The sequence below is a fragment of the Podarcis filfolensis genome (assembly GCF_964270895.1).
Source record: "Podarcis filfolensis genome assembly, chromosome: 5".
Taxonomy (NCBI): domain Eukaryota; kingdom Metazoa; phylum Chordata; class Lepidosauria; order Squamata; family Lacertidae; genus Podarcis; species Podarcis filfolensis.
Window position 1 is genome coordinate 14,293,443 of NC_139608.1, and position 25,015 is coordinate 14,318,457.

Sequence of the window (25,015 nt, forward strand, 5' to 3'; positions counted from 1 at the left end):
GCGGGCTCAGTAGGGGAAGGCAAGCAGACTAAGGAGGCCCCGAGGGAAAGGCGTGGAGGGGTTAGGTATCGTCGATCACCACAGCCAACTGGAGCAGCGCGGAACCGATTGCGCAAAGCCACCGCCCAGACTCAGTGCGGCACAAACGGACCACCTTCAGCCTCCCTCCTGGCTGAGTGGGAGGAGGAAAGTGGAATACGGAGGCCCTGCGGCTCACCACTGTGAGGAGCTTCAACTGCCAGAGCGTGTATGGCGGCAAGTACCGTATTTATTTATATATTTAATTGCTCTAAGACGATGCACATTTTTAAACTTAAAAAATGGGGGGGGGAGAGACACCTCATCTTATACATGGAAAAATACGGTAGTCAAAAAGCTTAGAAGTGAAAACAGGGTGAAGTCAAGAAAAGAAGGCTGCCTACTGCAGGGCCTCAAAGGAGGGCAGTGCATATGTGTGCTCTGCATGTGGCCTCTACACACACACACACACACACACACACACACACACACGTCTCTCTTTCAGCAGAGACTGGGCCATGGACAGGTGGAAGAAGATGTTGCTGCACTGCAACCACATTCCCACAGGATTAACTGGTAGTGACATGCAGGGGAAGGTATGAGGGTCCGGTTCAAGTGCATCGCTGGAATGAGCAACAAAAGGCTGCATCAAGTTCCTAGCGATTCCTGCCTCTTGGCTGCACAGGGATAAAAGATTTGTGCATCTCCCCAACAGTCCGTTTTGCTGAGGCCCATAGAACTTGGTGGGCAGGTTCCGCTTCTTGGAAAACACTAGGAAAAGGCAAACCCAGAACACAGGAACTGTCATGTTTAAACAAGAACAAACACGCCAAAAACAAAAACAAAAAACCTTCCATATATCATTTGGCAAGGCCCAACTTGGCATTGTAGGCAAGAAGAATTCTATCCTCCTGTCAAGGTACTCCCATTTAGCAATGTGCCAGTTTCAAGTATCTGTGACTATTGTCTGGCTCTCAAAAACAGGATTAGGATTCTGTTAGTTTACCTCTCTAAGTTGGCATTTTATAAATCCATGCAAAAGCCATCTTGCCTGGGGCAGCTTAGAATTCCATGGCAAGCGTGGTTCTGTCTCAGACCAGACCTTGTCCAACACAGGTGGTGGGACTTGGCTTCCTGTTCCAATATCTTTTGGGGGTGAGATGACCTGGTGGGGCAGGGGAGCCTCCTCATTACTGCAGACATTGATTGCTAACTGGTGACGTTTTGGGGGCAAGCTACCTCCAATATCTGCCACTGTGGGTGGCCTATTGTGGGTGGTCTGCCCTTATCTCGTTTACTTTAATCCCAGCGGTGTTGTATGACCTCATAACCGCGGGTTATCATTCAGCTAAAAATAATCAAACATTAAAGAGCACACTGTAAGATCAGCCACCCAAATACGGCTCCTCACTGAGGCAATAAACTAAAATATAGACATAAAAAAGGGGCTGGAAGTTGAAAGCCGGTTCCATCCATATTTCAGACGTCGTGGTATATCACAATGCTTTATGGCATGAGTAGGCAAACTAAGGCCCGGGGGCCGGATCCGGCCCAATCGCCTTCTCAATCCGGCCTGCAAACGGTCCGGGAATCAGCATGTTTTTACATGAGTAGAATGTGTCCTTTTATTTAAAACACATCTCTGGGTTATTTGTGGGGCCTGCCTGGTGTTTTTACATGAGTAGAATGTGTGCTTTTGTTTAAAACGCATCTCTGGGTTATTTGTGGGGCACAGGAATTCGTTTATTATTTTTTTCAAAATACAGCCCGCCCGCCCCCCCCCAAGGTCTGAGGGACACTGGACCGGCCCCCTGCTGAAAAAGTTTGCTGACCCCTGCTTTATGGTGATATATCATGAAGCTGAAAACCAGATTATCACCCAACCCTACTATTTGCCTCTACATAGTTCCGTCCTTATTTCAGACTTTGTGCTATGATTGCGATGTTTAGCTGGTGATATATATCGCGATGCTGAAAACCAGGTATCGCCCGGTGCTAGTCCATGGGAGCATAAGCAGCACAAGTTGTGTTGGATAAGATTTCTATAACCAGCGGCCTTTGGCTTCTCTCATCTCCGGCAACCTGCAACATGGGACCCACTAATAAACTTTAAAGCATACATTGTATGGATCACCAGGCCTCCTGTGCCTTTAATAGATGGGATATTTGTAGATGCAGCTTGTCAGGAGTGAAAATTCATTCTGCTACCCAACTGCTACGAATACCTCCTACTATTTCACCTCCAGCCAACTTCTCTTTTATGGAAGAAAATGGCTCTATACACCAGTCACTTTTGCCCTCGAGTATTGCTTGCAGGCTTCCCATAGGCACCTGGGAAGCTATAACTTTCAACTATAAACATGCTCTGCTCAGAGCATCCCAGCAGGTTTTGATCATTATTTAAGAAGTCTTTTCCTTCCGCGGGAAACAGAATGCCGGACTAGACGGGTCACAAAGCACTTGTTTTCTTAAAAGGGTGGAGATTTCACTGCTTGACCCACCTTGAGTCAAAGCACAGCTCACTTGGGGGGGGGGGCTGACCCACTGACTGAAAATAAATGCTCAATAAACAAATGTAGGCGGACCTCAGGATTACAGCACCTGTTTCACTGTTGTGATTTTTAACCGAATCCTGAGGTCCACCAACCCGAACCCAGTACAAAATGGTCATACCTCGGGTTGAATGTGCTTTGGGTTGAGCGTGTTCGAGTTGCGCTCCGCGGCAACCTGGAAGTAACGGAGCGTGTTACTTCTGGGTTTCGCCGCTCGTGCACGCGCAGACGTTCAAAATGATGTCACGCACATGCGCGAAAGCAGAACGCGACCTGCACACGCGCAGACGCTGATTATGTTGCGTTCAGGATGCGAACGGGGCTCCAGAACGGATCCCGTTCACATCCCAAAGTACCACTGTACTGCCCTTTATCTGAGGATCAAAGGGCCATTTACAATATATAAAAATACCTAACATAATATGCAACAAAAGCAATACCTTCCACAGCTTGAAAGGCCATAGATCAGGGGGTGGCAAAGTTTTTGTGGCTTGGGCCGGTTCACGGTCCCACAGATTCCACAGTGGGCCGGAGTGTGCGTGCGTGCGCCTGCACAAATGCTATTTCTGGCACTCCTTCCAGCGCAGGGGAGGCATGCACAGCTTCCCATTGGCTGCAGGAAGCTCCTGCAGCCAATCGGAAGCCAGCCAGCATCACGGAAGGCGGTCCCCACTCTGCTCCGCACAGGTTTAGCGCGGCGCATGGGAGCTGACCAAGCGGTTGGCGGGGGGGAGGGTCCCTGAGCAGGCAGGGGGGTCCATGGGCCGGTTAAACAACCCCCATGGGTCGCTTGTGGCCTATGGGCCTTAGCTTGCCAACCCCTGCCATAGATTGTTTCATTATCCAAAGGCCTGGGAGAAGAAGAATGCATTTGGCACCAAAGATATGTAATGAAGGCGCCAGGCAAGCTTCCCCGAGGAGAGCATTCCACAAATGGGGAGCCACCACAGAGAAGGCCCGTTCTTGCGTTGCTGCCCTCTGGGCCTCTCATGGAGAATACACACAAAGAAGGGTCTCTGATGAGGATTGCAGGGTTCGGGTCCGTTCATATGGAGAGAGGTGGTCTTTGAGTTACCTCCTGAACCCCATGATCCTCAAACTAAGATGATCTGCATATCCAAGTACAAATCTGCAAATCTAAGCCAGCAGAGACCAAAGGTTGAGGAAAAAGAAAGCAGTTTGCTGTTCCTAGTAACTAGTGGGAGTCAGAAGCTATTGCTGAGCCAATATTTTCAAGTCATTTATTGGGCAGTGGGGCAGGGTGTGTGCTATAAATATTAGGAGCCTGGTCTTCTCCCTGGTCAGTAGAGCTGGACTTTTGGCTTGCTGCCATTTCAGGCTTCAGCTCAGCTTCAGCCCTTTGAGGGGGCTGTGGGCAAAGCACCTCACCCACTCTGGGCAGAACTGGGTAACTGGGTCCAACTACTACTGGAAATTCCTTCCATTGCCCTGGAATAATCCCAGATTGGGAGCCCTGTCGGAAATTCAAACGGTGGCTGGATCTAGCCTAGCTAGGCAAGAAAATCATTGAAGGGGGATTCCCCCTCCCAAAAGAATGTAGCAGAGCAGTGAATGGTGTCAGGCCACTGGGACCCTGGCCAGGGTCCAAGGATGCCAGCCTTGTTTCAACTTTGTTCAAGCCACCTGGCCTCAGGAATCCAGAACTGGAGTCTCTCCAGGCCTAAGATCTGGGCAGCAGAGGCTTTGAAGGGAAGAAAACTGTGGCCATTCCAAGAGCGCTGCTGAAGAGGACCCTGTGTGAAAACATGAAGGGCCTGGTCTCTCTTAACCCACCCACAGGCCTGGCCCGGTCTAATACAAGGCTCCTCACATCCTGGAATTCTGGTTTGCTGCACTGTGAAATCCCCACAAAGCTGTGCTCTGAGTAAGACTGAAAAAAGCAAGAATGTTTGTATCTTGCTGTAAAAGTTCTGCATTGACAACCCGCTCCTCCCTTCTGCTATTCAAACACATCAACTACCCAGAAAGCCCTTTCTCAGTTCCTCTTAAGCTATATACAGGTACACAGAGAGGGGGAAAACAAAACCAAGAACACCCCACTATTCAATGCTGTTTCTTCCTTGGCATGAGCCCCACATTCCTTACCACCGTCCTCCACAAGAACAGAGAAGGGAGGGCGAAGGAAGGGGGGGGGAACCATGAAACAAATTTTCCACCCAACACCCCCTGAGCCTTCCCCTCCCACACCAATCACACAGGAATAAAATGGATGCAATGCACGTCTCTTAACTCCGGAGTTTTGCTGGTACACCATGACATCAGTGTGGGAGAAGGAGCCAAGTTTAGAACTCCATCTGGGACAAATAATGTCAGGGAGCATTGTGCTCCATTTTGTTTATACACAGCGACCGAGAATGCCTTGGTGGTAAGGGCTCACTTGGAAGATTTATTTCCCAAGTCTTCCAAAACAATATTTTGCATCCTGGAACTACTTTGGGGCTCAAAGTTAACTTTCCGAGATAGCGAGCTGAAGCGGTTATTTTGTGTGGGTTTTTTGTTGTTGTTGTTCCTTCTCGCTCTTTCTAAAAGGGAATTCATTGTTTCTGAACGTTATAATTAGCCCAAAAAGATGGAGTGTTCACTTAAAAATTAAGGAAAGAATGCTGCGGCAACAGAAGGAAATTAAGGCTTATTGTGTACGGATGCTTATCTTCCTTCCAGCTAGACCTTAAAAGACCTCTGCAGTTTTCCAATGTGGATGCAATGAACTAGTTAGGAGGATGACGTGGCCGTGGGCTCCAGAAACAGAAACAGAGACACACACACACACACCTTCAACCTACACAGATTCACTTGATACTCTGGAAAGAGCTTTCAGGTGTGAGTGCGCCACAAATATTCAAATGTGTTGTATGTGTAAGTTTCCTGTTGCAATTCCTCTGCCAGCTACAGTCTCCCAGATCTCCATCTGCATGTCCTGCCCAGGTCCAAATTATTATTATTATTATTATTATTATTATTATTATTACCCTCCTAGCTGGCTGTGTTCCTCTCTCTTATGCTGCACTGGGTATTGCATTCCAGCAGTTGCAACCATCAGAGGACAGCCAGCCCTTAAGCACCTGATCAGCCATTCAAGTTTGTTAGGCCACAGCAGTGATCTGTGCTAATGAAGACAACCAAACCTAAATGCCAGCTACTGGGCCAATAGAAAACAATGCTTTGATAGCTATAAAACATGCAAGCTCCGCCTTTATCGTCCCCAGGTGTGCAGGCTGCTCTTCAGATTTTTGCACGATTGGCGTGAAAGTCTAGAGAGGGTTTTTCTAGTGTGCTCGCTTGAACGTACTCGCCTGAGACATCCCCACAAAGCTGAAAGCCCTCTTCAGACTTCACAACAGTTGTGCAAAGATCTTAGGAGCAAACAGGATCCCACTTCCCCCCTACACACACCTGTCAATCATGCCAGGGACAACATCTGAACTCATGTGAAACGGAGAACTTAAAACACATGACTCTGCAACCAGAAATCTTGGGCTTTGAAACAGGTGGGGCTTGAAACCTTTCTAAGCAGGTGTGTTTTGAGTACAAAACAGGCCTACCCCAAGGACATTTCCCCAGGATACAGAGGTACCTTGGTTCTCAAAATTAATCCGTTCTGGGAGTCCGTTCAGACTCCCGGAACTGTTTGAAAACCAAGGTGCGGCTTCCAATTGGCTGCAGGAGCTTCCTGCACTCAACCGGAAGCCGTGGAAGCCCCGTCGGACGTTCGGCTTCCGGAAAACATTTGCAAACCGGAACACTTACTTCCGGGTTTGCGGCGTTTGGGATCCAATTTGTTCAGGAGCCAAGCCATTCAAGTACCAAGGTACTACTGTACAGTGGTACCTCGGGTTAAGAACTTAATTCGTTCTGGAGGTCTGTTCTTAACCTAAAGTACCACTTTAGCTAAAGGGGCCTCCCGCCACCGCCGCTGCGCAATCTCTGTTCTCAACCTGAAGCAAAGTTCTTAACCCGAGGTACTATTTCTGGGTTAGCAGAGTCTGTAACCTGAAGCGCCTGTAACCTGAAGCGTCTGTAAACCAAGGTACCACTGTACTGTGTTATAATGGAATTGTACTGAATGTCTGCATTCAACTGCATTGGGTTTTTAATCTTGTCCCATATTACCTCTGGTTTGACTCAGTTCTGGGGAACATCTCAAGCACAGCAGCTGAGGCTTGTTCGAATTAGACTTCATCATTGTATTCTCCATTAGAAACAGTCAGTTTGTTCCATTTACAATACAGGACAGACTGCAGGTTAGCACTAATAACGTGTGAGTGTGTGTGAGTGTGTGTGTGAGGGGGAGAGAGAGAGAGAGAGAGAGAGAGAGAGAGAGAGGGAGAGAGGGGGAGAGAGAGAGAGAGAGAGAGAGAGAGAGAGAGAGAGAGAGAGAGAGAGAGAATGGAAAGATGTTCTTCTCCGCTATCTGCATAACTTAGCTTAAATTCCGGCTATTTCCCCATCTGATGAGCAAGTATTGGCAAGCCTCTAGATTATGTTTGGAGCAACATCCATTTAACTAGAAATCAGGAAGTTGCCTTTGTTGAAAAGCCATCTGATGCTAGGAGAAGGGGGGAAAGAGCCCTGGACCATATGCAATGAGCAGCTGCAGAAGGTCAGGAAATGAGCAAAGTGACCGAGACCAGAATGATGGGCCATGACTCAGCGGTGGAGCATGTGCTTTGCATACAAGAAAGTCCCATGTTCGGTTGCTGGCCTCTCTGGTTAAAACAAGTAGCAGAACTGCTAAATGCCCCTGCCTGAGGAGGCCCTACTGGTATGAAAACAGCTTCTGGAAGAACTTTATGATGGTAAGAGTTGCTCCAACAGTGGGATAGACTCCCTCGGAAGATGATGGACTTCAATTCCTTGGAGGTTTTTAAGCAGAGGTTGGATGGTGCTTTAGTTGCGATTCCTGAAGTAAGGTAAAATGTAAAAGTTAATAGACCCCTGGATGGTTAAGTCCAGTCAAAGGCGACTATGGGGTTGTGGCGCTCATCTCGCTTTCAGGCAGAGGAAGCCAGTGTTTGTCCATAGACAGCCTTCCGGGTCATGTGGCCAGCATGACTAAACCGCTTCTGGCGCAACGGGCCACCGTGACGGAAACCAGAGAGCAAGGAAATGCTTCCCGCCGCAGTGGTACCTATTGATCTGCTTACACTGGTGTGCTTTTGAATTGCTACGTTGGCAGAAGCTGGAACAGAGCAACGGGAGCTCACCTCATCACGGGGATTTGAACCGCCAACCTTCTGATCGGCAAGCCCAAGAGTTTCACAGTGCCACCTGCGTCCCTGAAGTGCAGGGAGTTGGCCTAAATGACTTCCCTTCCAACTCTACCATACTGTAATTCTAACCACAGTGGTACCTTGGTTTTAGAACAGCTTAGTTTATGAACAACTTGAAAATAGAACGCTGCAAACCAGGAAGTAGGTGTTCCCGTTTGTGAACTTTGCTTTGGAAGCGGAAGATGTTCCACTTCCTGTTGAGTGTGTTTCATTTGTAAATAGAGTCTCCCGCTGCTAATCAGAGGCTACCTGTAGGCTGTTGAGTCCCGAGCACCCACGCAATAAAGATGAGATATGTGGAGCTTTTGTTTTTGCTATTTTTTTCCGTTTTTGTTTGTGTGGCTTTTTCTTTTATTTGACTGTGACTTGTTCTTCGTTTTATGGGACTGACTTGTGACTGTGGCTTGTCACTTTGTTTTTGTGACTTGTTTTTGTGACAGTGTGGAACCCAGTTCAGCTATTGATTGATTGACTGATGGACTGCGCGGCCACAGAAATGGATAAAAGCCCCCCATCCAAACAATGACTATCATCAATGCATGTAAGAATTTTTTTTTAATTTTAATAATAATAATAATAATAATAATAATAATAATAATAATAATTTATTATTTATACCCCGCCCATCTGGCTGGGCCTCCCCAGCCACTCTGGGCAGGTTCCATAGAAACCAAAAATACACTAAAATATCACACGTTAAAGACTTCCCTGAACAGGGCTGCCTTAAGATGTCTTCTGAATGTCAGTTGTTTATCGCTTTGACATCTGCTGGAAGGGCGTTCCACAGGGAGGGCGCCACTACCGAGAAGGCCCTCTGCCTGGTTCCCTGTAGCTTTGTTTCTCGCAATGAGGGAACCGCCAGAAGGCTCTCGGCGCTGGACCTCAGCGTCCAGGCAGAACGATGGGGGTGGAGACGCTCCTTCAGGTATACTGGACCGAGGCCGTTTAGGGCTTTAAAGGTCAGCACCAAGGTCAGGTAATTTTTATCATCTACAATACTGTCTTATTTATTTTCAGTACAGTACATTGATTATTGCTTTCATTTTATGGATCAATGGTTTCGTTAGATAGTAAAATTCATGTTAAATTGCTGTTTTAGGGGTTGTTTTTAAAAGTCTAGAATCGATGAATCCATTTTGCATTACTTTCTATGGTAAAGCACGCCTTGGTTTTAGAATGCTTTGGTTTTGGAACAGACTTCCAGAACGGATTAAGTTTGGGAAGCAAAGTACCACTGTATAAACATGTTCTTCTCAGTCTACTGCAAGAACATCCCCCACAAACTGATTATTTTAACTTTTTCCCTATGCATTTTAATACCATCTAGTTTCTACACCATCTAGATTTCTTTAAACACATACAGATTACTAGGTTTTTTTTAAGGCCCTGTTTCACTGGTACAGAAGGTTCTGCTGTTCACCCTCCTAATTTATCTTTATGCAGTACAGTTACAAGGTAGTATTCTAGTCAGGGACTATGAAGCAAAGTTTGACGTCAGACAGAATGGGTCCTCTTTGATCATCTCTGAATAATGAGGAATGACCATCTGCCATTGTCTGACTGGCAAACTGCTTGCATAAAGAGAGGCACGCAATGCAGATGTTCCAAAATGAGAATAATGCCCATTTTCTCCCTTCACCGCCTCTATCCACCCTCATGACTATTTTAACCCTGCTGTGTTTAAGCCTCCCCACCCCCACGCACTCACAAAACTGGCCATTTAGACATGTAAATCAGGAAAAATTAAAATGTTCTCTCCTGGTGTGCAACACTAATGTACTTTCTATGGTCTGAAGGTTCGTGATGCAGCAACCTGGCTAAAAACAGGTACAGGCTTGGATGGGAACCTGCCCCTCCACCCAAAAAAACACACATTACAGTGGTACCTCAGGTTACAGACGCTTCAGGTTACAGACTCTGCTAACCCAGAAATAGTACCTCGGGTTAAGAACTTTGCTTCAGGAATTGCGCGGCGGCAGTGGGAGGCACCATTAGCTAAAGTGGTACCTCAGGTTAAGAACAGTTTCAGGTTAAGAATGGACCTCCGGAACGAATTAAGTTCTTAACCTGAGGTACCACTGTATGTGCAATGCCTTGAATTCCATCACAGAAAAACAGTGGAATAAATGAAACACATGAATGCTAAAGCTGCAATGCTACCAATTCTCGTTGGGCAGTTCCGTTTTACTTAGTGGAACTTGCTTCCAAACACACAGAGATAGATGTTACGCTGCAACAGAGTGCTGCAGCTTATGTACTCTAAGGTATTTAAAGAAAATACGAGCGAGGAGGCAAAACGATAGGAAAGAGGTTGATCTAGAGCAGCCTTTCTCAACCTGTGGGTCCCCAGATGTTGTTGAACTACAACTCCCATAACCCCTAGCTAGCAAGGCCGGAGCGGAGGGACGATGGGAGTTGTAGTCCAACAACATCTGGGAGCCTTCTAATCAGGCCAACGCCTTCTTGTGTGTAATGCAAAAGGTCAGAAATCCAAAAGAGAAAACTCAGGGGTCGTCTTGCAACATAGGGAAGGGATGTGGTCTTTAAGATAGTAGAGAGTGCATGCAGGGTATCTTTTTGGTAAAATGTTTGGCAATGAAACATTGGGAGATGCCATTTTATTTATCCTCATTGCCAGCCACTTGTTTAGAAACAGCCTATTATAAACATGCACATGCATAGGAATGAGAGAAACAGCTTTTGTGATGCAGATTATATTGCTTTCTTTTCCCCATCCTTAAAAGACATAAAGCAGAGAACTCAACATAGTTTTAGTAACCAAGCTCTCCTCACCCCCACCCCAACCCCCATCGGGCAGGAATTTCAAGCAAACAATAATAATCAAATAATGTGTTTCATGCAACAATTTTACACATTCTGGTTGGCCCACAAAGTATTAGCAGGGAGGCATGTAAGTTTTCAAACACTTCACAGTAATAAGTAATAAATCCTATTTTAATATACAGAGCGTGCATTTATATATCTGTCTATACAAGGTAAAGGACCCCTGGACAGTTAAGTCTACTCAAGGGTGACTATGGGGTGTGGCGCTCATCTCGCTTTCAGGCCTCAGACAGCTTTTTGGGTCATGTGGCCAGCATGAGTGAACCACTACTGGCACACGGAAATGACGAGTGCCAGAGCGCACAGAAACGCTATTTACCTTTCCGCAGCAGTGGTACCTATTCATCTACTTGCACTGGTGTGCTTTTGAATGGCTAGGTTGGCAGAAGCTGGGACAGAGCAACAGGAGCTCACTCCATCGCGGGGATTCAAACCGCCGACCTTCCGATCGGCAAGCCCAAGAGGCTCAGTGGTTTAGACCACAGCGCCACCCCTGCCCCCTGTCTATACAACAGCAATAATTAAAGTTAATGGAATCTTTCACATTGCCTCCAAGTAGTATTTCTCAATGGAGAGTATTTACCCATTCAACTGCCTTCCATGGTCCCCAGCAAGACAGGCACAAATCAGTTTTTAAATTATCCCCCTCAACTATAGGCTGTCGTTTCTGCCCTGTTTCTGCCATGCCAGCCTGTCACTGTCTCGCCTTCAGCAAGCTCCTGAATTTGGGAGGTATATCCAGAGTGACTGGATCTCTTTAGAGTGGAGATCTACAGACAGCCAAAATGATGCCTGTGTGGAAACTCGGGTTCTCATCCCATACACAACGAAACAGCACTCTGTCTTCAAGGGTCAGCTACGTGAATGGTGGTCCAAGGCTGCATTGGTGGGGTCCTGTTCCCAGCAGGGACTGTGTCACTGGCTACTGGACGACTATACACTGGTACTGACATCTGAACGCTGATCAAAACCTGTGCATGAGCTTGAGCTGTTCAAAGGCAGAGGCAGAGCCAGCGAGTGTTGGGAATAGCTTAGCGCATGTTGCGCAGAATTCATGCATGAAAGGGGCTGGGATGTCATTGGGAAAGCCTCTAGTCACGTGTCATGGAGTGGTTGGACGCAGAGGAATGGTTGTTGTTATTATTATTATTATATATTATTATCATCATCATCATCATCATCATCATCATCATCATCATCCCGTCCATCTGGCTGGGCACTCCCAACAGAATATAAAAAACATGATCAAGCATTAAAAACTTCCCTAAACAGGGCCGCCTTCATGTGTCTTCTAAAAGTCAGATAGTTGTTTATTTCCTTGACATCTGATGGGAGGGCATTCCACAGGGCAGGTGCCACTACTGAGAAGGCCCTCTGCCTGGTTCCCTGTGACCTCACTTCTCGCAGTGAGGGAACCGCCAGAAGGCCCTTGGAGCTGGACCTCAGTGGACTGGACAATGGGGGTGGAGACGCTCCTTCAGATATACTGGGAAGAACCAGCTGGGGGACACCCAAGAGAAGGTGGCTCCGAGTCCAGAGAGTGGTGGTCGGACAACAATGAGCGGTCAAAGGGAGAAGACTAGGAAGAGGAGGTGTCGGAAGCTAAAGAGGGTAACAGGGCTTAGTCAGCTGGGAGAACCTGGGGCAGAGAAAAGGCCAGAATCAGAGGCAGAGGCTGAAGCAGGGGAGGGAGGCCAAGAGGAAGAAATGTGTCAGGCTGGTGAAGAGGCAGGGGTGTCTCCCCCTCCTGCTGTGACAAGCTCCCCTTCCCTCTGGCCTCCCAGAACCAGAAGAGGCATGAAAAGGGCGGAGGAGAGGTCGGCTGCACAGAGACATAGTCTCCAATTGCTAGGGGAAAACCATGGGGAGGAGGGGACTTTGGGGAGGCAACAGCTGCCTCAGCAACTGCCTCATGAGGGGATTTGTGCAAATCATGTATTTGCTAGTAAAGAGTTAACTCCAACTCGCACGGTGTGACTTACTGTGGCTCGCTCCCGACACCACGCTAATGTCTACTTTACCTGAAAGGTATTATGAGCATTTGAGTATGTTATCGTCTACATTAGAACAGTCCGTATTCATGACCCAGTTCTGCTGCTGAATGAGAGTCTTGCAAACTGGTTGAATGGGAGACCTGCTCAAAAGCACATGCAAGCCATTCTAAGCAATTTCAGGAACAATATAAATTCCAGAGTACAATATAAATCAAAGAACCAAGAATAGTAAGCACAACCGCTATTTGTTATTATTTCTTAATTCTATATCCCGACTTTCCCCCCAAAGAAGGCCATTGCAGCACAAGGTAATCTTACCCACAAGGTAATCTGGACAAAGCAGCATACCTTAAGTGAGTCATATGCTGTATTATTTAATGCACAGGCCTCAGAGTTCATGTTTGAGTCTCTTACTAAAACGAGGACAGGTTTTATTTCTTAATATGGGCATGAACTGCACATAAGACAAAGAGAAAGTAAGTGTGGTGTAGCAGAATCTCTCAGATCTTTGAAGTAAGTCAATTGGCACATTCAAAGTAAGTCAATTTGGCTCTTCAACTTGTCACTTTCAGAAGTTACTGACCTGCTGAGTTCCATCTCCATTGACTAAGTGAGGCATCATAGCTACCTCCCCATTCAGCAACGATGGCAACTCCAGTGGGATTTGGTCGGTCATCATCATTGTGACGTACATTCATGGAGAATTTTCCTCAGCGGGCCTCCTAAACATCAAAGAAAAACACACATGTATAAATCTTGAGTAATAACATTTGAGAATTCCATTCTGACTTCAGTACCAATAAGAATTTGTCACTTGTGGCAACTAGCTTCAAGATCTGTGGGCAGATTTTGCTGTTGTTGTTCCTGCATCAGATAATCAACAGGTGAATGGATCATCCCCATCCCGTCCCCCTGATACTACCCAGACTTCTGAATGACCCAAAGCCTAGTCTCAGAGGACCCTTTTAGCCTCTCGGACAAGTACATTATGTAAAACTGCTAGCACATTTGCAAAGCTAAAACAGGTCCGGAATGATTTCAAATTGGATGGGGGAACAAGTGTGTTCTGATTCCTGCACTGAATAAGATGGGACTATATAGCTCTGTTAATCACCCACCATTTTCAAATATATATTTCTATGGTCCTTTTCAAAGCAGTTTGGGAGAACTTTCAAGTTTCTGATTTTTTTCTAAATTAAAACATACAATTTAAACTGACTTTCAGCAGATACTGTGTCAGAGAAACATTCTATATTAATCATTTTTATGCAATTTAACGTGTGAGTGGCTATTAAGATAGTAGCACCATGCCATAAAATGTTGCATGCACCTTATCCCTTAGGTAAAGCTTCTCTGGTGTGTGTGTGTGTGTGTGTGTGTGTGTGTGTGTGTATTAAACAAGAATACTTAAAATTAATAACAATAATTCAGTTTGGATCCTAATACAAAACATCTCTAGGAAAGTTATACACAAACCACCAAGTTTAACAATAAAATACCACCCCCTCCAACACTCTCTCACACAGATGCACTAAATATGATCATCATAATCTCTCAAAAGTCTGGGAGAACAGAGAGATCTTAAGACAGCACTAAAAATATAGTGGTACCTTGGGTTACAGATGCTTCAGGTTACAGCCTCTGCTAGCCCAGAAATAGTACCTTGGGTTAAGAACTTTGCTTCAGGATGACAACAGAAATCGTGCGGCGGCAGCGGGAGGCCCCATTAGCTAAAGTGGTGCTTCAGGTTAAGAACAGTTTCAGATTAAGAACAGACCTCCAGAACGAATTAAGTTCTTAACCCGAGGTACCACTGTATGTTAAAGTTGATGTCTGGTGGGCTTTGCTGGGGAAAGCATTCCATAGTCAGTATGGGGGGACATCACTGAGAAGGCCCTCTCCCTTGTCACCAACCTACAACCTCTCTCAGCAGGGATACCTGGAAACTGTCTTCAGATATCAAAGACAAGGTCAGGTATGGTCAACGTACCTGCTGCCCAACTTTTTATAATTTATATACTTTGCATTCAGACATGGCAGCTTGCCTTGAAAAACATTTGCAAAGCATGCGAGGCAGGGGGTTAGATTTAAAAGTTTGCATCCATACTCTTATCCCAAGGTTTCGGGCAGGTTGCAACATTTCAAATGCACACAATGAAATACAAACATGATTTTACAAATGTCTCAACCATAATAGAAACAAACTTTAATAAAATGCCAGCTAACCCTCCCAAAGTACAAATTTACCACTGAAGATCATTAAATAACAGTTCAAGCAGAGAAGAGTTAGAAAAGCCTTTCTTTTTCAAACTTAGTGCACCCCTAAAAAAGGAGGGTGCATAATATAGATTATTTACAGAGCCACAAGGAATGTGGGGAAGGAGAGAACTTTTAAGCATGCTCTGGCAAATATTTCCAATATTTAGAAAGCTAGACTTCCTGGATGACACCAGGCAATGCAGTGTTCTCTGGCTGTAAATACTGACACCCTAGCCAACACTTCTGGAACTATCAAAGAAAAGTTCTGGCAACTTTTCAAGAACAGGTCTTATAAATTCAATGTTAATTGTGCCTTCACACTGGTTTACAAGGCAATAATCCTGACTCTCTAGCAAATACACCGCAGAACACAAATGAAGTTTTCACAGGTTAAGGAAATAGATACTTCGACAAAGACCCAGAAAAGCACTTTATATACTTCCAGCACCTAGTGCCTGAACGTAACCTATTATAACTTTGACGTCAAGCCATCTCTGGTCTCGTCTCCTGCAGTGCATGATCCAGTAGAAGCTTCTAGAGTTCAAGACCATTTCCATAGACTACACAATTTATTTCCCCCTTGAATAACAGGCCCATCGTGGTTAAGCTGCCACAATACACCCCAGTAATCTTTGCACTGGGGTAAAAGGATTGGAACCAGGAAGTGTGTCTTAAGAACAGGTGCTGCATGGAACGAGAAGTTAAGACATGAAACCAATCAAAAGAAGACATTTATCCAACATGGAAGCAGTGACTGAATCAATATTGGCAAGATTACAGAGTTAGAGGATAATAAAGAATTCTTTGAAGCAGACAGAAATCAGGCATTTTGAAAGTGGTATTCAAAGTCTGCAGAATGGAACTTGCTTTTTTAATTTTCCTTAATCTGAGAGCACCTCATATCTTTCACTGGTTCCTCTCTGCCCCAAAACATAAACAAACATTTCCTTGCTCAAGTGTCAATCACCTTCACTCAACCCATCAATCAAGGGCCCACAATGAGGCTCCAGTCATTTACATTTTCTATATTCCCCACATCCACAATTTCGCACTTTAAGAGGCACAAAGGACAAGAGAAGTCTATCCTACAGCCTTGCTTTTACAACTCCCTCTTGCAAAGCCACAGATTACTCATGTTAGGCTTTTGTTCTGTTTTTACATTCGTGACTTATTTTTCTTTTGACATGTTAAAATATGGTTTTCCAGGGTTGGTGTGGAAGGGCATGATTCCATTATTTGCCCAACTTTAGAAAAATAAATTAGGCATTCACTAATAACATATTCAAGAACCGCTTGGCATGCTTATGATAGCGCTCTCCTTTGCGTGATTGATGGAAGCGTCTGCAAAAAAAAAAAAGGTTTCTCTCTTTTTCTCCTTCTAAAGGTCTGTCAGTCAAAACCACATGAATTTCCAATTTACTTCTGGCTTTCTATAGAAGTTCATTACGGAGATTCTAGCAGGTTAAAAGGCTGACAAGAGATGGCTACGTTAAATACTTCACCTGTGGGACACAAATCCAGCCATCATTACGCTCTCTGGGCAAAAGCTAAACTAAATCTGCTAACAGCATTGTCAATTACAGGGCAAGTTTGGGAACAACAAAATTAAAAATGCAGGGAAGTAGCTGAGTCTCTAGGGGCAGATTACATTTTCCACTGCATTTTGGGGTAGCAGGGAAACAAAACAAACCAGACCGAAGCCTGAGCTGCAAAATGCTTACAAAAGACTGAAACAAGTTAAAGCTTTGGTTTCACTTTCAGATTTTATATGCATTCCTTGTGCTTGACTGGAAATGTACAAGAAATACTAATTTTCAATTAATCCTCATATGTCTTAACCCACTTAAATCCATGGCATATGGGGGAATTTTTCATAATATTGCTAAGCTTAAGCTGTAGACCCAGGAAGTCCAACTTTTTGCAACTTGGAACCATCCGAAGCCAATACTCTTGCCATTTGACCCTCACTGTAATCATCCTGTGCGTCAAATTGATAATGCAATATCCTACAGCTCTTTAGTTAAATGATGTGCCTTTTGTGGGGGGAAGACTCTGAAATTAACTCAAGATGTCAACAACCACTAAATATTTATTAGATCCATATGGGGAAAGACAAGCCATCCAACAGACTAGAGCAGCATTTATCTAAGAAATGTCCATCTATGGCCAGTTAACCTGAATGAATGAGTTAAGTGTTAGCTTATGTTAGGAGTTGCAAGGATATTTCAAGTCCCGTAATATACCATACATAAGAATTCAAGTTTCCTAGAAAAACACACGTCTTGACTCTTAATGCATGCCAAAACATGTTCCTCACTTCCATGTCCGAATTTTGACTGGAAAAGCTAATAATAACAATTTATGAAACTCAACATGAATCCAAATTAAATCTCCAAAGGAAGGGAGATATTTGGATTGTGAAAACAGCAGCACAACCTCAATCCGAATTTGAGGAAGGGGCCATGTACGACTCTGCTTACCCTTTCCACAAAACCTCATGGGTCAGACTCTGGAACTGCTTGCCTTCTAGTTGCTTGTCCTCAGAACAATTTCTTTACAGACTCATCCGACATGAACACACACCGCCTGCTATAAATAGAACAACTGAGCTGAGTTTCCTAGCCCAAGGAGGCTCTTGCCTTTAAATAGCAAGTCTCTTGATTAACATTTTGGTACCCAAAACGCACTATAGATGCATGGAGACTTCCTGACACACCCAAAATTGCTAGGAATAGATCCCAATAAGACAGACGGAGACAAGAACTGAGTCACATGGCAACGTGACAGAATAAGACCATTCCTCTGTATGAACCACTTCATCCTTCATAAACCACCTACCGGACACAGCTGATTGGACGGCAAAGAGCTTCCTAAATACAATAAACAGACAATGTGATTCACAGAGGTCAATGGTCACCATTAATTTTTAAGCGACAGGATGTCTGCGCCCAGCCTGTGACATCTCGACAATGGCATAGATGCTCAGCCTTACAATCAACAGCTAGGCATGTTATTGATCCTACACTAAACAGCAGCAATTTACTCCCTGTTTAGGGAAGCTTTTAATATTTGATGAATTATTGTATTTTAATATTTTGCTGGAAGCCGCCCAGAGTGGCTGGGGAAACCCAGCCAGATGGGCGGGGTATAAATATATTTTTTAAAATTATTATTATTATTATTATTATTATTATTATTATTATTGAAATTATGGTGCTGCTTCTCACTTGCAGAACTAGGAAATAAGTACAGAGAACTGAGAACTAATGATGAAAGACATACACCAACTAAAATGGGCATCCAAGAGATCTGCAAAACTCAGCCTGTTTTGGATGGAATTCCCTGGACAAAGGACTGGTCAGAAAATAAGATCTGTATACAGTGATACCTTGGTTTACAAACATAATCCGTTCCGGAGATCTGGTTGTAAACCAAATCAGGTTGTAACCCAAGGCGTGCTTTCGCCAATGGGGCCTCTAAAAAAAAAGATAAAAGGGTTGTAATCCAAAAAAATGAGTTGTGATCCCAAAAAAGGGACACACACTTCAGGGTTTGACGTGGTTGTAATCCAAAATGGCTATAATCCAAAAGGGTTGCAAACCAAGGTACCACTGTATTAACAGCTCATAAAATCAAGTTTCCCCATGAATGCAGATACAAGAAGGGGTGTTTTTTTTTTTTTGCCACTTGTTTCACCAAAAACCTAACAAGAGGAAAAGAAAGTCCTAATTTAGCAACAAAGAGCACATCTGCATAGAAGACAGATTCCTGCCACAGCTTGCTGTTTTGAGTGCAGGGAGGAGCGGCGATAACGGTTCATGTAGAAAAAAGCTCTTGATAAGGCATGGTGACTAGAGGTGTGTACACAGCTGGATGGTCAAGGCACAAAAGAGCCTGGAATTTGTCTTCTTGTCTGATGTGCATTCATTAGCATAGTTGCATCGCATCTACTTCAAAGCCTCCTTAACCCTAGAAGAACTCTTTGTATACCTAATTGCAAGCACGGCAGATTAATCTGAAAGCATCCAAACAAAACCGCTTTATTTGTAACAATCCCACATAAAAAGGGTTTTTCTTCTGTAAATTGCAGCAATTAGCATAGAGAACATCTTGCTGAAAAGCTACCATTTTTCTTCAGATGACATTGCTTTTTTATATTAAAAAAACAACAAACACACACCATAAAACCAGCAACTTCAGACAAACACTATGTGGCTTTTTAGGAAAAACAAATATCCAGGACTCCATGCAAAAGGTCAACCATATCAAAAGTTTGTGGATGCTTTTATTCTGCTGAAACTCAAAGGTAATCAGGGAAACTGAAGTGGCAACAAAATATCTATTGATTTATTTGTAAATCACCACCACCCCTGCCCTGGAGGGAGCATTACAAAGAAGCAAAGGATGCATTTCTGCATTATGAATTGTCAATAATAAACATATCAGACTTCAACAGGACCCATACATGACAACATTTAGGAATTATATGCAAACAATGCACGAGGCGGATGATAGTTAAAGAATCGTGCTATTTAATCATATGCTGACGCAGCAAATCTTGAGAGACAAGTTCACGAAAGATATATCTACCAATGGCTGTGAGTCACAACAGTACCTCTAATACTATGGGCAGTATGTATCTGTATGTATATTATTTGATGGGTATTAAGGTAAAGGTTGGACCATAAAGAAGGCTGATCACCAAAGAATTGATGCTTTTGAATTATGGTGCTGGAAGAGACTCTTGAGAGTCCCATGGCCTGCAAGAAGATCAAACCGATCCATTTTTAAGTAATCAGCCCTGAGTGCTCACTGGAAGGTCAGATCCTGAAGCTGAGGCTCCAATACTTTGGCCACCTCATGAGAAGAGAAGACTCCCTGGAAAAGACCCTGATGTTGGGAAAGATGGAGGGCACAAGGAGAAGGGAACAACAGAGGACGAGATGGTTGGACAGTGTTTTCGAAGCTAGGGACATGAGTTTGACCAAACTGCGGGAGGCAGTAGAAGACAGAAGTGCCGGGCGTGCTCTGGTCTAAACGACTAAACAACAACAAAAGGTAAAGGTAAAGGGACCCCTGACAATTAAGTCCAGTCGTGAACGACTCTGGGGTTGCGACGCTTATCTCGCTTTAAAGGCCAAGGGAGCCGGCGTTTGTCCACTTCCGCAGACAGTTTTTCTGGGTCATGTGGCCAGCATGACTAAGGCACTTCTGGCGAAGCCAGAGCAGCGCATGGAAACGCCATTTACCTTCCCACCAGAGTGGTACCTATTTATCTACTTGCACTTGACGTGCTAGGTTGGCAGGAGCAAGGACCGAGCAACAGGAGCTCGCCCCGTCGCAGCGTTTTGAACCGCCGACCTTTTGATTGGCAAGTCCAAGCGCCACCCACGTCCCCTTGATGGGTATTATGAGCAAGCAAATGCCATTGTGTTAATGTCTGGCTGGCAGGCTTCGCATTGTCTTTTTTTTTTTAATAATATTTATTAACAGTTTAAAGACTATAAAAGAAAGAAAAAGAATTCAACAAAACAATACAATACAATACAAAAACAAAAACACTAGATTACACTAACACTAAAACATTGAATTAACAACACAAAACAAACACAATTTAAGACACATCCAATAATTTCAGTATCTTATCTTTCATTCACTTGTTTCCATGACCTCCTCACACCTCCCTTTTTGTATTCCACTTCAATTAACTGTTTCAGCAAATCCTTTCCATCTTCCTCTGTTTTCTGTCCTGTAATTTATCTTAGCTTATTCTAACCTTATTTTTTCCCTTTAATACATTAAAAATCTATTTGTACTTAATTCCTTATAACATTTCTGCTAAAGCCATATACCTTCATTCCAACATTTTTCTAACATTCATTAATTTTACAGTATTTCTGTAAATAATCTTTAAATTTTTTCCAGTCTTCTTCCACCGACTCTTCTCTCTGGTCTCGGATTCTGCCAGTCATTTCCGCCAGTTCCATATAGTCCATCAACTTCATCTGCCATTCTTCCCGGGTGGGTAAATCTTGTGTCTTCCAATACTTCGCGATGAGTATTCTTGCTGCTATTGTTGCATACATAAAAAAAGTTCTGTCCTTCTTTAACACCAATTGGCCGACCATGCCCAGGAGAAAGGCCTCTGGTTTCTTCAGGAAGGTATATTTAAATACCTTTTTCATTTCATTATAAATCATCTCCCAGAATGTCTTAATCCTTGGGCACGTCCACCAAAGGTGAAAGAATGTACCTTCAGTCTCATTACATTTCCAACATTTATTGTCAGGTAGATTATAAATTTTTGCAAGCTTGACTGGTGTCATGTACCACCTGTAAATCATTTTCATTAAATTCTCTCTTAGAGCATTACATGCCGTAAATTTCATACCTGTGGTCCATAGCTGTTCCCAGTCAGCCATCATAATGTTATGTCCAACGTCTTGTGCCCATTTAATCATAGCAGATTTTACCGTTTCATCTTGAGTGTTCCATTTCAACAGCAAGTTATACATTCTTGACAGATTCTTAATTTTGGGATCTAACAATTCTGTTTCCAATTTTGATTTTTCCACCTGGAAACCAACTTTTTCGTCCAAGTTATATGCCTCCATTATTTGATAATAATGGAGCCAATCTCGCACTCTGTTTTTCAATTTTTCAAAGCTCTGCAATTTTATTCTGTCTCCATCTTGTTCTACAATTTCCCAATATTTTGGCCATTTGGCCTCCATATTGAGTTTTTTATGAGCCTTCGCTTCCATTGGTGACAACCATCTTGGGGTTTTATTTTCTAACAAATCCTTATATCTTATCCAAACATTAAACAGTGCTTTTCTAACAATATGGTTTTTAAACGCTTTATGTGCTTTTACCTTATCATACCACAAATATGCATGCCAGCCAAATACATTGTTGAAACCTTCTAAATCCAGCACATCAGTGTTTTCAAGAAGTAGCCATTCTCTCAGCCAGCAAAAAGCAGCTGATTCATAGTAAAGTTTAAGGTCTGGCAGGGCAAATCCACCTCTTTCTTTAGCATCAGTTAATATCTTAAATTTTATTCGAGGCTTCTTGCCCTGCCAGACAAATCTGGAAATATCTCTCTGCCACTTCTTGAAACAATCCATCTTGTCCAAAATTTGCAACGTTTGAAACGAAAACAGCATCCTCGGCAATACATTCATTTTTATCACAGCAATTCGGCCTAGCAATGATAACTTCAAATTTGACCATATTTCTAAGTCCTTTTTCACTTCAATCCAACATTTTTCATAATTATCCTTAAATAAGTTCACATTCTTGGCAGTCATGTTAACCCCTAAATATCTCACTTTCTTGACCAATGTTAATCCTGTCTCCTCCTGAAACTTTTGTCTCTCATTCACAGTTAAATTTTTCTCTAAAACCTTAGTTTTCATCTTGTTCAACTTAAAACCTGCTACCTGTCCAAATTCTTGAATCAGTTCCAATACCCTTTTAGTACTAGATTCTGGCTCCTGTAAAGTCAATACTAAATCATCTGCAAATGCTTTCAGTTTGTACTGTTTAGCTCCCACTTGTATGCCTTTAACCAATTGGTCCCTTCTAATCATATTTAGCAGAACCTCCAGGACCGAAATAAAAAGCAATAGAGAGATTGGGCAACCTTGTCGTGTTCCTTTCTCAATCTTAAACTCTTCTGTCACTACATTGTTCACAATTAATTTTGCCTTTTGTTCTGAATAAATTGCACCTATACCATTTTCAAAACCTTGACCTACCCCCACCCCCTGTAAATTCTTCTTCATAAAACTCCAAGAAATATTATCAAAGGCTTTCTCCGCGTCCACAAATATCAAAACTGCTTTAGTATTAATATTCACTTGTAATTTTTCTAGGATATTAATTATGCTCCTCGTATTATCAGACAAATGTCTGCCCGGGAGAAAGCCCGCTTGGTCTTTATGAATTTCTTCTACTAACACCTTTTTTAATCTTTTAGCCAAAATGTCTGCAAAAATTTTATAATCCACATTAAGCAGCGATATGGGGCGGTAATTCTTAAGCTGTGTCTTTTCAGTCTCTGTTTTCGATATAAGTGTAATATAGGCTTCTTTCCACGACTCTGGTGCCCTTTTCCCTTCCAATATTTCGTTACAGACTTCCTTCAATGGTTGGTATTAACCATTCTTTCAAAGTTCTGTAATATCTTGAAAGGCTTTGCATTGTCATCTATCTGGTTGTGAGAACTGGATTCTAGGCTACATAGTGTGTTCGCCTGATTAAAGCAGGACTCCTTTTTAGGCCCTTGTGCATTTCACTGCTCTTTTAGCCTAAAGCTGCCAACAAGTTTTAGTTTATTTTCTTGTGGTTTTAAAACTTTCTGTGTGTTTCAAATTGGATTTTTTAAAAAGTGATAATATTATTGTTTTATCTTCTGTGTGGACTGCTTTGAGGGGGTTTTCCCCCTGCAATCAAGCGATATATAAATTTTATAAAACGAACGAATTAAAAATAAGTTTTTTATTTTTTATTTGATTTTTTAAAAAGCAGGCTTCTTTTTCCTGCCAGTGATGGCAACAGCAGGGTGAGAGCATGAGTTAGCCAAGCTGTGAGAAGCGAAGATTGGGGCAACCTGGGACAGAATACGCAAGGTGCCAAGGGAGGAGAGTTTGGAGGGGAGTTTTGCGGGTAGGTGGAGTTGGCAAGCAAGACAAGTGGAAGCAGCAGCCCCAAGCAAGCAAGCAAGTAAATAATCCCCTTTTAAAGCCATCTAAGTCTATTTCAATACAGATAAGAAACACCATGGTACATCTGCAGCAGCACAACCGGACGCCTCCATTTTCCCTGGCTGCAACAAAACATGTCTCTCCCGCATCGGTCTCTACAGCCACAGCAGGCCCTGCAATCTTCCAACAGCTCCGTTCACCCCCAATGGATGCTTCTTCAACCCCCAAAGGAGCACTTCTCCATTGCCTCCCAAGACAGACGGGTACCAACCCAACAAGTGTGCTTGACTCACCTTGAAGACAGCCAACATCATTCCCCTCTTCCTTCCTACACAGCGGATTGCTAGCAGGTATTCCTGCCACAGCCACCATTCTCAATTATTTTGCCTCTACCAACTGGAGCAAAACACTTGAAGGGGCAGATTGGGTGCTGGATCTCCCATTTTCTCTTATTTGAAAGCAAAGTTTACGGCACCACTTAGGAGCTTTGCCCTGCTCCCTTTTCATTTTGCAGCTTAGCTCCGTTCCGTGTCTGACATTCCCATGAGTTTAGTTCACAAAGGTCAAAGTAATTAGGAGGAAAGCTGACATTCCAATAAATTCTGTCGCTGCTAGAGTAGCTCAGGACATGCAAGGTACAGTTCGCAAGCACACCAGACAAAGGGAATCTCAGGAATGAGGAGATTAGTTTTAAGTGGCATTAAACAAGAGTGTCCTGTTTCATGAGGCAGACCAAATTAATCAGGGTAGGACACCTCCGACAAAATCCAATAATCAAGACAGCAAGTACTAGCGCTACTTGGGGAATCTTGACTCATCCAGAGAAGGGTTCTCTTCGAACCTGAGTTTCGGTTGCCTATCCACAGAGCAGTAAAAACAAAAAATTTAAAAGCAGCAATAGTTTTCAACAATTAAAGTGGCATATAAACATTTTGATGTGCAAAATGCACAGGAAACACTCCGGACTAATAAATAGTTGAACAACAGGTAAATCTTACCCAAAGAACAGAGGAATAAGCATTTTTAGTATTTCCAAACAGGAGCAAACATCAATCTGGTGGTCAATTCAGACTCACTAGTATTATTATTATTATTATTATTATTATTATTATTATACATTATACCCCCCCTTCTGGCTGGCTGGGTTACCGCAGCCACAATACTATGTTGGCCCAGTTCACACATAATGCTAAGCCAAACCATGGGTACACAAAGCAAAAATTATGGCTGTTTCACTCCAGTGTGGTGTAGTGGTTAAGAGCGGTAGTCTCGTAATCTGGGGAACCAGGTTCGCGTCTCCGCTCCTCCACATGCAGCTGCTGGGTGACCTTGGGCCAGTCTCACTT

The 25,015-nt window shown here is 43.6% G+C and overlaps 1 protein-coding gene across 3 annotated transcripts in view; it reads right to left on the reverse strand.

The window, feature by feature from the left end:
• The window catches only part of FNDC3B (fibronectin type III domain containing 3B), a 298,646-nt gene that overhangs the window by 190,520 nt on the left and 83,111 nt on the right, over positions 1-25,015 (reverse strand). For all 3 annotated transcript variants that reach the window (XM_083613137.1, XM_083613138.1, XM_083613139.1), the window contains exon 2: positions 13,283-13,421. In XM_083613137.1, the coding sequence (XP_083469263.1) occupies positions 13,283-13,393 (111 nt within the window). In that variant the 5' untranslated portion in view covers positions 13,394-13,421. The remainder of the gene's footprint in view (positions 1-13,282; positions 13,422-25,015) is intronic.